Genomic DNA, 16296 nt, shown 5'->3' with positions numbered 1-16296 from the left:
TACACTGCTGCTACTGTTTATTATTACTTTATTCCTAGTTACTGTATATGTACATATCTACCTAAATGTCCTCGTACCCCTGCACATCGACTCGGTACTGGTACCCTGTGTATATAGCCAAGTTATCATTACTCATTGTGTTTTTATTATTACTTTTATTATGACCTGTTTTACTTTTCTATAATTGTTCTATTTCCTTTCTCTCTGCATTGTGGGGAAGGGCCCGTAAGTAAACATTTTACTGTTAGTCTACATCTATTGTTTACGAAGCATGTGACGAATAACATTTATTTGATTTCATTGTTTTTAATCTATGAGTGCGGTTACATGCACACAATAATGCGATTATTGTGGATAGTCCGATTAATATAATAGTTCGATTAAAACGTTTACGTGCTTTGCAAGAAGAATGATTTCCCTAATAATCCTGTTTACATGGACACATCTGAAATCAGACTACCTGATGGCACTCTGATAAATGCAGAAAATTGCCAATCAAAATAAATGTTATACCACAGTGAACATGTTATTTTTGGGAAGCATACAGTATTTGATTCTGAGTTCGGACATATAAAGTTTGTATGTGAAAATTACTTCTAATACGCATACATTCAGTTGTTCCGAACACACTTCACTCACGCTAAAGAGGCACACCCGTCGCTATGGGCGGGCCATAGGGGGCCGGGCCCGCCCCCAAAAATGCTTGTGCCCCCCCCCGACTTGAGGGAATTTTTTATTAAATATACGTACTGTAGGCTAATAATAATTGTGCCCTGCCCTCCCATGCATTTCATATGCCCCCCTTAAGACTGAGGTCTGGCGACGGGTCTGTAAAGAGGAAGGCTCGCTGGGCTGGTGCTAGCACATGCAAAGATCAAATACACCGCTGGAACACTGATTAACATTTTTACATGTCCTAATAATTAGAAAGATTGCCCAGAAAACCAGGTGTTTTAATCGGCATATGCTTAGTCCCACCTGGACAAGAGGAACACCTACGTGAGAATGCTATTCATTGACTACAGCTCAGCATTCAACACCATAGTGCCCTCTAAGCTCATCACTAAGCTAAGGATCCTGGGACTAAACACCTCCCTCTGCAACTGGATCCTGGACTTCCTGACGGGCCGCCCCCAGGTGGTAAGGGTAGGTAACAACACATCTGCCACACTGATCCTCAACACGGGGGCCCCTCAGGGGTGCGTGCTCAGTCCCCTCCTGTACTCTCTGTTCACCCATGACTGCATGCCCAGGCACGACTCCAACACCATCATTAAGTTTGCCGAAGACACAACAGTGGTAGGCCTGATCACCGACAACGATGAGACAGCCTATAGGGAGGAGGTCAGAGATCTGGCCGTGTGGTGCCAGGACAACAACCTCTCCCTCAACGTGACCAAGACAAAGATGATTGTGGACTACAGGAAAAAAAAGAGGACTGAGCACGCCCCCATTCTCATCGACGGGGCTGTAGTGGAACAGGTTGAGAGCTTCAAGTTCCTTGGTGTCCACATCACCAACGAACTATCATGGTCCAAACACACCAAGACAGTCGTGAAGAGGACACGACAAAGCCTATTCCCCCTCAGGAGACTAAAAAGATTTGGCATGGGTCCTCAGATCCTCAAAAAATTCTACAGCTGCACCATCGAGAGCATCCTGACTGGTTGCATCACCGCCTGGTATGGCAACTGCTTGGCCTCCGACCGCAAGGCACTACAGAGGGTAGTGCGTACGGCCCAGTACATCACTGGGGCAAAGCTTCCTGCCATCCAGGACCTCTATACCAGGCGGTGTCAGAGGAAGGCCCTCAAAATTGTCAAAGACTCCAGCCACCCTAGTCATAGACTGTTCTCTCTGCTACCGCACGGCAAGCGGTACCGGAGTGCCAAGTCTAGGTCCAAAAGACTTCTCAACAGCTTCTACCCCCAAGCCATAAGACTCCTGAACAGCTAATCATGGCTACCCGGACTATTTGCACTGCCCCCCCACCCCATCCTTTTTGCGCTGCTGCTACTCTAAGTATTTATGCATAGTCACTTTAACTCTACCCACATGTACATATTACCTCAACTACCTCAACTAGCCGGTGCCCCCGCACATTGACTCTGCAACGGTACCCCCCTGTATATATAGCCTCCCTACTGTCACTTTATTTTACTTCTGCTCTTTTTTTTCTCAACACTTTTTTTGTTGTTGTTTTATTCTTACTTTTTTTGTTTAAAATAAATGCACTGTTGGTCAAGGGCTGTAAGTAAGCATTTCACTGTGATGTCTGCACCTGTTGTATTCGGCGCATGTGACCAATAAAATTTGATTTGATTTGATTTGATTTTACTTCGATTTTGACCATACTCCGATTAAGATAAGCAGAGTAAGGTGTTTACATGACTATTGCATAATCTGCCTACTACCATAATCAGTTTAATATCGAATTATTAGTGTGCATGTAAACTTACTCTATGATGACTTTGTTAGAGGGAAGGTAAAACAAAAGAAGAGATCATTAGGAATATTTCCAATTAACAGTAGTAGCATGTCGTTGCTGTCTGATGAAAACCTCTTATCTCCAAAACATCAACTTTTTTTAGGAAATGGAAAAAATGCCATATTTTCCATTGAATGAATATACAATTATGACACTTCAGAAGCTATTTTGAATATATTTTCTTGGTCCTAGAGTCATGAAATGTTCAGAGTACATTTAGGGGAGTTACTGCTTTCAATACATGTAAAACAAAATATTGAATCTAATGAACGCCCCTCAAATTTGTACCCAAATCCACCCTAACTAACTGATCTGTATATGAGCAAACAACACAGTGCATACAATAGGCTTAGGCTACGTTGGTTTTGGTTCAAAATGCAGACTAGATTTGTATATTTTTTGTCTAGTTTTGTGGAAACGTATCTTTTTTATCTTTGTGCCTGTTCTTATCCTGTTTAGATGTTTAGTCTGTTTGGAATGAAGAAGATGCAGCCTGTGACATCAGCACGTCTTTTCTTCATCTTCTCAAACTATTCAATTGCCATTTTCTTTAACTCAGTCGTCTTTGAGAACAATCATCTTGTTCTTCAAGATAATGCCTCTATCAAAAAAGACCTCTATGATTTGAAGAATCAATCAGCACGTTGTTGCCATTTACGTGTCTTTCTGTCGTCGCCCAAAGCACGGAGAGGTAGAGCCCACGATTTTAACTCTGCTCTCCGTAAAAGGAACCTGCCTGCACTTCAAACAAACTACACACTAAAACATGTGGGTTCCTCAAGGGTTCTTTGTGAAGGGTGATGGTTCTATGTGGGACCATAATGACTCAAAGAGCCCCTTTGAGCTCTTCAATGGTTCTTTACAGTTCACAAAAGGGTTCTTTGCTCTTTTAGTGATAATTCAAATGTAGGGGAGGCAGCTCATTAGAATATATTGGGGCGTGGTTTGCGCACAGCTCTTATTGTGAAACTGTGAGTGAGAGTGTCATTCCAGTTTATCTAATGTGTTATGCCATTACATTTTAATTATTGTAAAATACTCATGTATGGGCTTGTGTCAATTGAGAATGGTTGACTAAATCAGTCAGTGGTTCTCTCCTCAGGGACCCCCAGCTGTTCCAGAGGTACCACACCTGATTCAACTAGTCAATTAACATAATACTAACACCTACGGAATTTTACAATATAATATGGCTGACCAGAATACAAAAACCTGTATGGTTCTTCAAAAGGATATACAAATAATCTTTAAGATTGAGAAAGGTTTTCCATAAAGGTTCTGTGAAGAACCATAAAAAAGGGTTCTATATATCCCCAAAAAGGGTTGTATCCATAGCGGAACCCTTTTTTGTTGTTTCTTTATAGAACCATAGGAAAGGGTTCTTTATAGCACCATACAGCTTCCATTTAGAACCTTATGAGCGTGGTTCTTTATAGATCCTTCAAAAAAGGGTTCAATATAGCACCAAAAAGCGTTCTGCTATGGTAACAAGCCAAATAACCCTTATCTGGTACAGCAATATTTAGAAAACATTTTTTTGTGTGTGTAGCTTTGACCTCACGAACACACTGGCTAAGTCCCAAATGGCAGGCACCCTATTCCCTTTTAGTGCACTATACTTATAATCAGGGCCCATAGGGCTCTGATCAAACGTAGTGCACCATAGGGAATAGGGTGCCATTTGGGGGGGACACTGTTCTCCTGAGAGTCATACATGTAGGTGTTTCTGACTCGTAACAGCTGGAGTAGAAACTGAAAGAAAATCACTGTATGAGTCTCACTGGGCTCTGCTGTGGTTTGGTCATTTGTTTCATTTAACTTAACTAACTTTCTGATAGAGACTATAGTGTTGTTGTACCATGTCTACAATGGGTAGGTAGTTAGCTGGCTCACATCACATTTAGATGCAATACAAAATCATGGAATTGTTTGCATATGGAAATGCTTCTGTGAGAATGTTTTGGTTTCCCGGTATCATCTATGTTGGATTCCCGGCACTCGCCTTTAGGTAGGGTTTGAACAGAGGCTGTGTCCCAAATGGTACCCTAGTAGATGTGCACTACATAGGGAATACGGTGCCTTTTGAGACACAGACAAACTCACTTAACCCACATTATAAATGGCCCTTCCTTTCCTGTCAGGCATGACCTTTAGCAACAGGATATGTTTAGTAATGTAAATCAATTCCCTTAAAATGCCATGCAAATCTGCAGTTCTGTGGGGGGTCGTAGAATTAAGCTTTGGGCTATGGAGTTTAATAAACTACAGGTCTGTACGTCAAAGGTAGTGGGACCCATGCTTTCACCTATTCAACCATGTTGGACCAGCTACCTCAAGGAAGAACGCATGCCTTTCTGGTATGTAGAGTGATTGTGAAACATAAACAAATACTAGATAAGGTGAAGGAAGGAGTGAACACACTTTTTAGTTCAGGTATAGTTCAGGTTCTGACTCTTTCCTGGCCACACAGGTCTCTGTCTCACCCAGCTAAACATTGGTGATAACTAATCACTTCACCCCTCTCTCCTTTTATAATGGTGTGAATGGCTGAGTTTAAAGGGCCAAACAAGAACCTGATTGATCTTGGCTCTGTGACAATGAATCTGCACCAAGAAACACAATGAATGTGTATACACGACCCTTTCTTCTAAAGGGGCCATCCGGGATTGGTACATCAATTTTTTGACTTTTAAATTAATGCTATATAGCCATTGACTCGAGTGACCACTTTGTTGTTTTTCGAATCCCAGATTGCCCCTTTTAAGGTGTGAGCCGAGGTATTTTTTATTGACACGGGGGACTGTTTCTATGGTAACCATACACTTTTGGGAATAGTTATTTGTATCCCATTATCTTCCTACAGGAAAATACATATGCTGCATTTCTATTGGCTAATCCCAAACATGTGCAGGATAAGACAGAGTAATTTTTCAATTAGACATGGATGGTGAGGCCTACATAGAACAAAGAAAGGCTCTCTAAAATGGGAACAAAGGAAAAGGGGATATTATACAACCCAGCAACTCTTCTACTTATATAACCCCTTTGGTTAAGAGTAAGACACCAGCAGCAGTGTCTGTAGGGAAGCCCCTATCATGGCAGTTTTTGTTTTAATATTTTAATATAAGATGAGCTCCTCTTTGTTTAGCACAGTTGTATTGTTACTCTACACGGTGCAGTAATGTGATGAAACCAACCCACTGGGCACAGACGTCAGTTAAACGTCTAGTTTTGATTTACATTTGAAATCAACAAAATATTTCACAGTCTCATTAGATTTAGGGTGAAAGTTGGGTGAAAAAAAGACGGAATCCCCTTATGTTGATGACTGTTTGCAAATCCAATCCGTTTTCCATGTTGATTCAACGTCATCACAGTGAATTTTTCTGTTGAAATGATGTGGAAACATTGATTCAACCAGTTTTTACCCAGTGGGAAGGACCTCATCTTAATGCAAAGCAACATAAATCAACAGCAGGAATGTATTGAGGGAGGGTGAACCCAGCATCCATCCATCCAGCGTATTTAATTTCCTCCTTCTTTCTGTACATTTATCCAGCACATTTATTTCATCTTTCTCGCCTACTTTCAAAAGGATTCTGCACTTTCTGTTCCTTTGGACTGTTCTGAGGTGCGTAGGAGGTGGTGCCAGGCAGGCAGTCGACCATGGGACCACCCATTCGTAAAAATGTATGCACACATAACTCTGTGTTGTTGTTTTTATCGCACTGCTTTGCTTTACCTTGGCCAGGTCGCAGTTGTAAATGAGAACTTGTTCTCAACTGGCTTACCTGGTTAAATAAAGGTTAAATAAAAAATAAAAAATAAACACGACTGTAAGTCGCTTTGGATAAAAGCGTCTGCTAAATGGCATATTATTATTATTATTATTATTATTATTATTATTATTATTATTATGGCTGCTTCCCAAATGGCACCCTATTCACCTTATGCCCCCAAGCAGTGCACTATATAGGGAATAGGGTGCCATTTGATTTGGGATGCACCCCAGGACATCTGGAGGCATTCTGTTACCCAGGGAGGAAGATTCCTGCACCCCCCAGTATTTTTTATTCTAGTCTTCACAGCCTCTAATTGGCTGGCAGTGAGGTAGAAATCTGCAGAGGCGATAGCTGCCCCCAGGATCGCCCACAGGATCACCCTCAATCAGACTTTGTTTTGTTTATTAGTGGTAATTACTCTCAGATGGAGGAATGGGACTGTTTGTCATACCGTATACTTTGTTGGGGGTGTTGTTGTTGTTGGTGTATCTATTGTACAGAGTCCAATGGTCAGTGAAGGGAGTTATGTTGCTGAAAAAGGATGTCAGTATTGGATCAGATACTTTTCTCTTAGGTCGGGATTCAATCCGATCGCATTTTGTCGACAATGCGCCATTTAGAGTTAATTTCTGATTTAACTGTCATATGCAGCATTTGCCATGAATGCGGTCCTCTGCGAATGTGGGAACATTGCCTTAAAAAGCTGCATTGCCGACAAAGTGCAATCGGATTGAATCGGATTGAATCCCAGCCTTAGTCTCTTACACTTGTTTTTTGCCCACTTTCCTACTGATATGTTTATATCCAGAATGCTGATGCAGAGTTGGGTCGACCCTCAGCTCTCACATCTACTCTTTGTTCCTTTAAATTAGTGGATTATCACATGAACAGTAGGTGAATTTACACTGCAAAGAGATACTAACTAAAAAGCCCTAGAAGTGCCTTTGTCAGCACACAGCTAGTATGTACAGGTCTGTATCAGTGTGATTATACACATCTAGCATGTACAGATCTGTGTTCAATAAAAGCACTGAGCTAATTGCCTCCTAATGGTATTTGTTCAGTCCCACCGTGATGTCCCTTCTCTATTTGACTCTCTGAGACGGTATAAAAGAGTAACATTATGAGTGCGTACCAAATGGCACCCTATTTCCTGCATAGTGCACTACTTTTGACCAGAGACCTACGGGCCCCGGTCAAAAGTAGTGCATTATATATGGAATAGGGTGCCATTTGGGACGCTGTCGTAATGTTAATCTGATCATTCATATCCCAGTTAAAGGCTTTCTCTACAATATAGTTGAGGAGTCTCAGACTTGCTCCACCACTCTTTGCATGGCAAGCAAATGAGAGGGGCCTCATTGCTCCCACAGAGTCAGTGATTTTGTCTAGAGCCAGCGCCAACACACTGAGACAAAAGAGAGGGAAAGGGGGTATAGAATAGAATATATACGTCTGGTTGACAACTTACTATATCCCATTTCGTTATATGATAATATAGGATTATTAGATTGCAATCATATGATTTTCTCTGCTTCTCTAGACAGTGTTGCTTCAGTTTCTCCTCGATACTGAGTTAAATCTGATAAATCCTAACAATAGAAATGAGTATCAATGGCAACAGCAGTAATATGTAGTAATATTTGGTCTGCCCTCAAACCTAACAATAGCCTAGATAAGATAAGGAAAGATAGAGTACATAGAGAATTGCTTGTCACACTGTACATGTTGACACATCAACATTCACAGTGAACAACAGTAAGCTTGTGTTCAACATGCCAGTCAGACAGGAGGTACCGGTCCTTAGCAGTGTCCCAAATGGCACCGTATTCCCTACAGACCAAAGGTAGTGCACTATATAGGGAATAGGGTGCCATTTGGGATGCAACCCTCCTGTCAGTCAGTGTGGCCTTATTTCCACACTGAGAATGACCTCATCTTTAATGGTAGTGCAGCCAGAGAGCTGGAATAATGGCACCGCTCTGCATTCACCTGTGTTACTCAGGATGTGACATCATACATGTATACAGTATGTGTCCTATTCATTGTGCTCTTACCTTCTGAGACAGAGAGAGGGAAAACTCTTCTCCCCTGTAACTATTCACCAGGTCGTTGCTGTAAATAAGAACGTGTTCTCAGTCAACTTGCCTGGTAAAATAAGGTACACACACACTCCCCCCATCCCTTACCATACTAGAATGGGGACATTCCAGGTGACTGCTGTTCTAAGGACAGACCCCACCTAGGCATTGGAAGAAATCGCAGCTAATGTGTTGTAGAAGCACATTCTCTATAATAGAAAACACCTCACCAGAGCTGAGCCAAAGGCTGCTCTTTCAGAAAACAAAGCTTAGGCTCAGCATCCTGCATTGTTCCCAGTACAGAACCTGACCTCAACACTAGACTGACTTACTAAATCCATGCTCTGACTTTACAGTGTTATCTTACAGTACAGTGTGATGGGTGAAGATACAACATAATCGTAAATTCCTCTATTTCCACCCCAGAGTTCAAATGTCAGGGGCTCCTGAACACATAGCTCTTGGAAGGCAGTGTCCATATTTGCCTGTGGACTGTGGGAGGCTTTGAATGGAAGACATCTGGAGTTGACATGTTGGTGGGCTAACAGACAGATTCCCTGGAGGATAGGGCCTGATTATACGAGCCATTTGACAGATTGTCCCCAGACTGTCCCCTAACAGGCAATGTTTCAACCAGCCGAGTCCATACTCCCCCGGACTTGTTGGTATTCAAGAAGTGTAACCTTTTGTGTTGTAGGAATCTGAGTCAGACACATCGCTGAGAGAGAGAGAGAGAGAGAGAGAGAGAAAGAAAGAGACAGAAATAAAAAAGTGTGAATCATTCTTTTCCATGTAGGTCTGTCTCTCATTGCCAAGACGTTAGGTGTCATTCCTTTTAAAATAAACTAACGGTTAGGAATTCTAGGCGCACAGCCACACACATGCTATAAATCACCACCAGCGCACAATGGTACACATTCGCAGTGACACACACACTCCAACAGAATGAGGTATCCGAGTGGGTCCGGATGCAGCGTGGCCTAATCTTTCATAAAACCATTAAACACTTCTCAGCCGCCGGCCACGGTAAGTCTCTCTGAAGAGCCCTCAGATCTGACGACACCTTTCAATTTGGCCCAGGCTCTGTTATTCCTAACAGAAACCAGTGCAGCATTTTGGATAATGTACCTGGACAATTAGATCAACAGTTATGGATGGCCCACGGTTATTCATATGTCCAGTGGGCAGTTGGGTTTTCAGACTTTTCGGTGTGTTTTATTTAACTAGCCTGTCATGATGTGGGTGTTTTCTCACATTGGCTAATTGACTACATAAATGACTGTCCTCATCACAGGGGAGGTGTACATGTCATGTATATGTGAATAAATAACACAGTATATTACAGCGTCACAGAACTTCCTAAAAACAAGCAGCTAAACAAGCATAAATTAAACAGCATGAGCTCAACATTTTCATAGACTATGAGCAAAGAGGAAACAATAGAATAGAAGTCTGATAGAACGTAAACATTAGTTGATGATGACTAATAGTCTTATAAGCGTAGTGTAATACTACAAACAGAAATACATAGAGAGTACGGTGTTCATTACTAAGCTTTCTTCTCTTATCTCCAGGGTTGCTCTCCTCCTGTCTTCAACTGAAGCTCTTTCCCAGAGCAAGAGCAGGAGCCTGCTTTTACTTCAGTGTGTGTGTGTCCCTCTTTCTCTGTGTCTGCATGTCTCTGCCTGAAAGTGTGTGTGGTGTGTCTCTGAGTGTGTCTAAGTGTATGTGTGTGTGTGGCCGTGTGTCTGTTATTGTGTCCGTCTGTGTGTGTATAGGGCATGTCTCTATAATGAGGGAGCCATTTCCCAGCGCTCCAGCTATCCCAGTGCCAGCAACCAGCCAGCAACCATAAAGACACAAAGAGCCTGACTGCTCTGGTCTAGGCTAGGGGCTGGGTGACAGCTTTGGGCACTCAGTTGTGACAAAGAGGGAGAGAGCGAAAGAGAACAAGTGAGTGAGAAAGAGAAAGAGAAAGTGAGAAAGTGAGAGAGAGAGAGAGCACTGTAGAGGCTGAGAGTGAAGCCTACTCAGGGCCCAGAGATAGCAGCAAAGAAGGAACCGTGTCCAAACTCCAGATGAAACTTTGTTTGGATATGAGGACTAGCAGTACTTCTGTGTCTCAGCTGGAGTCGGTTGTTTGTGTTTTGCTCAGTGGGGTGAAGGAACTCCTACATCTGTGAATAAATGCCTCATTTTACAACAAACACACACCAGAGGAATGAAGAGATGACCCAATGCTGAGAATTGCCTGATGGCTGGTCAGGGCAAATGAGGTTGTCATGAACATGAAGGGTATTTAGAGAATGAAAAAGGATGATGATAGGGCACATTATTAGCCTGGTCCCAGATCTGTTTCTGCTCTCTTGCCAACTCCTTATGGAATTGTCATGTTTGGTTTGACAATGACAATGGAGTAGGCAAGAGCACAAACAGATCTGGGACCAGGTTGGGACATTATAGATTGTCTCTCATTTTGTTAACGTTTGCTATGTCTATTTACTAGTCACAGTATGGCTGTCTGTCTTTTCCCTATATCTTTCTTTATGCTCCAGCATGGCTGTCAGTTGAATTTACGATCAGGGAAATTGCAGTGGCAACAGTCGTTGTTTCCATGGTTACTACTACAGGGCCCCTCCCACTCTTCTTCCTAACATTCATTATCCTTCACCTAGTTCCTATTGACGACTGTTACCACTGCAACGTCCATTATTTACATCCTAGTACCAAAGCTCCGATTCGCTAAGAGAAACAACCGTAGAATCACACTACTCTGGATAGGAAATTAGGAAAGATAATAAGATATGGCATCAAGATACATTATCATTGCCAGCAAGACAACTATACTCATGAGGTTGTTGGATGGTACTCCAGTGAGCCATTTAATGCACAACAACACACAGGTTAATAATAACCAAGGAGTGAGCATGCAAGATATGACCATGATTCACCAAATAGCTTCACCGTATTGTTTATGGAAATCAATATAATATATGATTGGATAGAAAATTGGTGTGTGTGTGGGGTACATGCATATGAGCATGTACATGTGTGAGTGTTTATGTTCATGCAAAGGTTCACATGCGAGCGTTCACATGCGAGGGTTGCATGTGTGTGTGTTTGCACGCTAAGTGCACCCCCCTGTTGCTATGGTGTGTTGACAGGTCATGGCTGCAGGGTAGAGGTAGTGCTGATTAACGACTAGGGTTGTTAAGCTTTGGTACTAGGTACTAGGATGTAAAAAAAAAAAAAAAATCACAAATGGCACCCTATTCCCTATGTAGTACACTACTTTTGACCAAAGCCCTATGGGCCCTGGTCAAAAGTATTGCACTATATAGGGAACAGGGGGCTATTTGGGACGTTGCCTGGTAGTAGATGAAGCTGTTGTCTTACATGAGTCAGTAGTGATGCTTCTGGTCTCTTCTCTGTATTCCCATCTTTTATTCACAGCCACCATATTCACATCCTCCTCTGTGTTTCTGTTGCTTTTCTCTTGCAGTTGAAAGAGAAGTCGTTCAGAAGAGGACGTTCACACGATGGATGAATCTGCATTTAGAGAAGGTAAGTCTACAGATCAGGGTTTGGGTCAATTCCATTTCAATTGAAACTGAAATTCCAATTCCAATTTCCCTCAGTGCAAATGTATTTTTTTAAACTTCCTGAATTGAAATGGAATTGACTCCAACCCTGATACAGTTCCCCCCAAAAAAGCCATCCCTCAAAATAAACATATCTTACCCAAGACCACAAACTGGAGTATGTACAGTATGTAAAGTTCGCTGCTGCAGTGTTATGAGATATTTTTTGTCAGATGTTACTATGGTATACTGAACTATAATTACAAGCATTCCATAAGTGTCAAAGGCTTTTATTGACAATTACATTAAGTTTATGCAAAGAGTCAATATTTGCAGTGTTGACCCTTCTTTTTCAAGACCTCTGCAATCTGCCCTGGTATGCTGTCAATTAACTTCTGGGCCGCATCCTGACTGATGGCAGCCCATTCTTGCATAATCAATGCTTGGAGTTTGTCAGAATTTGTGGGTTTTTGTTTGTCCATCCACCTCTTGAGGATCGACCACAAGTTCTCAATGGGATTAAGGTCTGGGGAGTTTCCTGGCCATGGACCCAACATTTTGATGTTTTGTTCCCCGAGCCACTTAGTTATCACTTTTGCCTTATGGCAAGGTGCTCCATCATGCTGGAAAAGGCATTGGTCGTCACCAAACTGTTCTTGGATGGTTGAGAGGAGTTGCTCTCAGAGGATGTGTTGGTACCATTCTTTATTCATGGCTGTGTTCTTAGGCAAAATTGTGAGTGAGCCCACTCCCTTGGCTGAGAAGCAACCCCACACATGAATGGTCTCAGGATGCTTAACTGTTGGCATGACACAGGACCGATGGTAGCGCTCACCTTCTCTTCTCCGGACAAGGTGTTTTCCGGATGCCCCACACAATCGGAAAGGGGATTCATCAGAGAAAATGACTTTACCCCAGTCCTCAGCAGTCCAATCCCTGTACCTTTTGCAGAATATCAGTCTGTCCCTGATGTTTTTCCTGGAGAGAAGTGGCTTCTTTGCTGCCCTTCTTGACACCAGGCCATCCTCCAAAAGTCTTTGCCTCACTGTGCGTGCAGATGCACTCACACCTGCCTGCTGCCATTGCTGAGCAAGCTCTGCACTGGTGGTGCCCCGATCCTGCAGCTGAATCAACTTTAGGAGACGGTCCTGGCGCTTGCTGGCCTTTCTTGGGCGCCCTGATGCCGTCTTCACAACAATTGAACCTCTCTCCTTAAAGTTATTGATGATCCGATAAATGGTTGATTTAGGTGCAATCTTAATAGCAGCAATATCCTTGCCTGTGAAGCCCTTTTTGTGCAAAGCAATGATGACGGCACGTGTTTCTTAGCAGGTAACCATGGTTAACAGAGGAAGAACAATGATTTCAAGCACCACCCTCCTTTTAAAGCTTCCAGTCTGTTATTCTAACTCAATCAGCATGACAGAGTGATCTTCAGCCTTGTCCTCGTCAACACTCTCACCTGTGTTAACGAGAGAATCACTGACATGATGGCAGCTGGTCCTTTTGTGGCAGGGCTGAAATGCAGTGGAAATGTTTTCATGGCAAAGAGGGACTTTGCAATTAATTGCAATTAATTTGATCACTCTTCATGACATTCTGGAGTATATGCAAATTGCCATCATCAAAACTGAGGCAGCAGACTTACTCCTGAACCTGGGTTATGATTACGTTTCCGAAGCATCTAATTTCTATTTTAATGCCCTCTCTCTGACAACACTTTGAGTCTATCCCTCACACAAACAGAGTTGTAGCCTCTCCCTTGGCCCTATAAATGATAAATGGATGCAGAGGAACTGCTAGTGCAGAGAGAGATAGCGTTAAAAAAGTAATTAGTCGGTAAATGCTAATCTGATAGAATGTGTAGATGCTATCTGTCTGCCTTAAAGTATATTTACTTCCCCTTAATGCTGTACAGGTGGTGCTGTGTTTGTGTCTCAAATGGCACCCTTTTCCTTATATAGATTAGTGGTAATAGGGCGATTCCATGCCAGCATGGCCCAAAAATATTTTTGGTATCACAGATTGTTCTGGCAATTCACATTAAAAACTTCATTAGGAGGCAAGATGTTTAACATTTTTGTTACATTTGTTTAACAAAGATTTTTTAGAAAATCGTGATGAAAGTGGCAATTTTTTGGGCCCCTTTTAGAGTATTACATGCCTCCTGTAAGACCCTATGATCCGTGAACTGTACGTGGTACAGACATCTTGGTGTCATTATCAGTCCCTCCAGGATTTCGTGGAGGCAATTCTGACATTTTGCATGGCAATATGCAATGATTTTGTCCAATTTGTCATGAAAATGCACTGATGAGGGAAAAGGTTTGTTGACGTTTGGCTTGATTGAACCATATTATGCGGTAAATGTGTGGTGATTGGTTGAAATTGCGAGCCCTCTTTTTGTACTGCGGTGATGGGTCAGTTTTGTGTGATAATATTGCGATGATTTGACAGTTTTACCCTGAAATAGTGTGGTGATTGGGCAAATATGCAAGCCCTCGCATAATATTCAGTTATACCCTGTATTTGTAGTGCCCGGTGCTGGTGCTGAAGGAGGTCTTCCATTCATCCCCCTCTCTGATGCACACCAGGTTGTAGGCACTGCGTAAATCCAAATTAGTAAAGCATCTGTTCGATCACAGTGGGTATGAGAGGCAGGGGATAACTGAATTTAGCCTCAGCCTTATTCAGTGTCCGGTAATCGATACAGGGGCGGAGACCTCCGTCCTTCTTCTTCACGAAAAAGAAGCTGGAAGAGGCTGGAGAGGTGGACGGACGGAGGAATCCTTGGGCCAGCGCCTCCTGAATGTAGACATCCATGGCTTCGGCCTCTGCATGCGAGAGAGTGTAGATGTGCCCCCGCGGGAGGGTAGAACCAGGCAGTAGGTCGATGGGCGATAAGGGGGCAGGCACGTGGCATGAGTCTTCGAAAATTCCTCTGGGATAGGGACGTGGGTGGCCTGGTCCGGACCTTCCACAGAGGTGGCACAGATAGACACCGAGAGACACCTCCCCTGACACTCCTGCAACCAACCCAACAACCTCCTCTCTGTCCACGATATACTGGGGTTATGCAACTGTAACCAGAGGAGACCTAAAACTACGGGGTGTGCAGGAGAGTCTAAGATGAGGAACGTGATGCGTTCATGGTTGTTATGATCAACTGTGAGGGAAATGGGAATCGTGGTCTGGCTCACCAGTCCTGTTCCTAGGGGACGGTTGTCTAGGGCATGGACTGGGATAGGGGGTTGTAAAGGGACTAGAGGAATGCGTAATGATAAGGCCACTGACTGGTCTAGGAAATTGCCTGCAGCACCTGAGTCCACTAAGGCAAGACTCAGTGGGGGACCAGGATAGTCCGGGAAGGTGACTGGGAGGAGGACGGGCTGGGTGGACAGAGAGGAGCATGGCACGTCCACGCCTACCTGGAAAGGAGCAGGAGCGCTCCTCGGCCTGTCTCTTCCTCGCCTGGTTCTCCTTCTGGAACAGGTGTTCCAGGGGTGGTCCGACTCTCCGCAGTAGGAGCAGAAACCCTGTTGACGGCGACTTTGACGTTTCTCTGGGGGAAGGTGCGTCGTGCCCACCTCCATGGGCTCAGTCTCACTGGAGGTTCCTAGGAGAGACCCGAACCCCTGGGATGGGCGATGACAGGGACGCAGCAGATTATCCAGGTGGATGGCCATGGCGATGAGCTGGTCCAGCGGGAGGTCCTCATCGCGACAGGCCAGCTCGGTCTGGACGTCCGCCTGTAGCCCGCTGCGGAAAATCGTCAACAGCCAGGGCCTATAGGGATTAGGATGTCCCTATAGGCTTTGTTCCTACAGCGGAGAGGTCTTGATGTCCTGCTGCCTCCTGTTTTCTTGGGTCGGTCATTCTGTCACAAGTGTAGAGAGGAGTAGGCAGGAGGCAGTGGCAGGTTTAGAACTACTGAATTTATTAAAGCATCATAGCTTAAAGCGGGACAAAACCCACAGTGCAAAATATAAAGTACTCAGGAAATAGTAGGAGAGATTCCTTTCAGGAAAACAAGCAACATATACAATGACCGACAAAGACAAATGACAAAGGGAGTATATATACAGTGATAGAGTGGGGATTGGAACCAGGTGTGTGTAATGATGACGAGACAAGTCCGGGGTTGATGAGTGAAGGGCGTTTGCCAGCAGCAGGTTCGGCAGCAGCTAGAAGGCCGGCGATGCCTACCGCCTGAGCTGGACAGGAGGGGAAGCCAAAGCGAAGGCTGGTGTGACAATTGTGTTGGTGGTGCTCATAAAATTGCTCATAACTTTAAAGGCAGGGGAGAGCCCACTCTGGAAATTTGACGTTGTTTAAAACAATATGTCAAAGAATTTACAAAATCA

At 43.6% G+C, this 16296-nt stretch overlaps 1 protein-coding gene across 2 annotated transcripts in view; it reads left to right on the top strand.

Annotated features, from left to right (window-relative positions):
* Positions 1–16296, top strand: part of LOC121539587 (calmin-like) — a 36345-nt gene that overhangs the window by 8410 nt on the left and 11639 nt on the right. Inside the window, exon 2 of one of the 2 annotated variants that reach the window (XM_041848204.2) lies at positions 11854–11915. In XM_041848204.2, the coding sequence (XP_041704138.2) occupies positions 11854–11915 (62 nt within the window). Of the gene's footprint in view, positions 1–11853; positions 11916–16296 lie in introns of those variants that run through there. The other variant, XM_045205598.1, reaches the window with a different exon arrangement.

Source organism: Coregonus clupeaformis, chromosome 20, assembly GCF_020615455.1.
Source record: "Coregonus clupeaformis isolate EN_2021a chromosome 20, ASM2061545v1, whole genome shotgun sequence".
Classification (NCBI taxonomy): domain Eukaryota; kingdom Metazoa; phylum Chordata; class Actinopteri; order Salmoniformes; family Salmonidae; genus Coregonus; species Coregonus clupeaformis.
The sequence above is the reverse complement of the archived record's forward strand: the minus strand, read 5'-3'. Positions and strand labels throughout refer to the sequence as shown.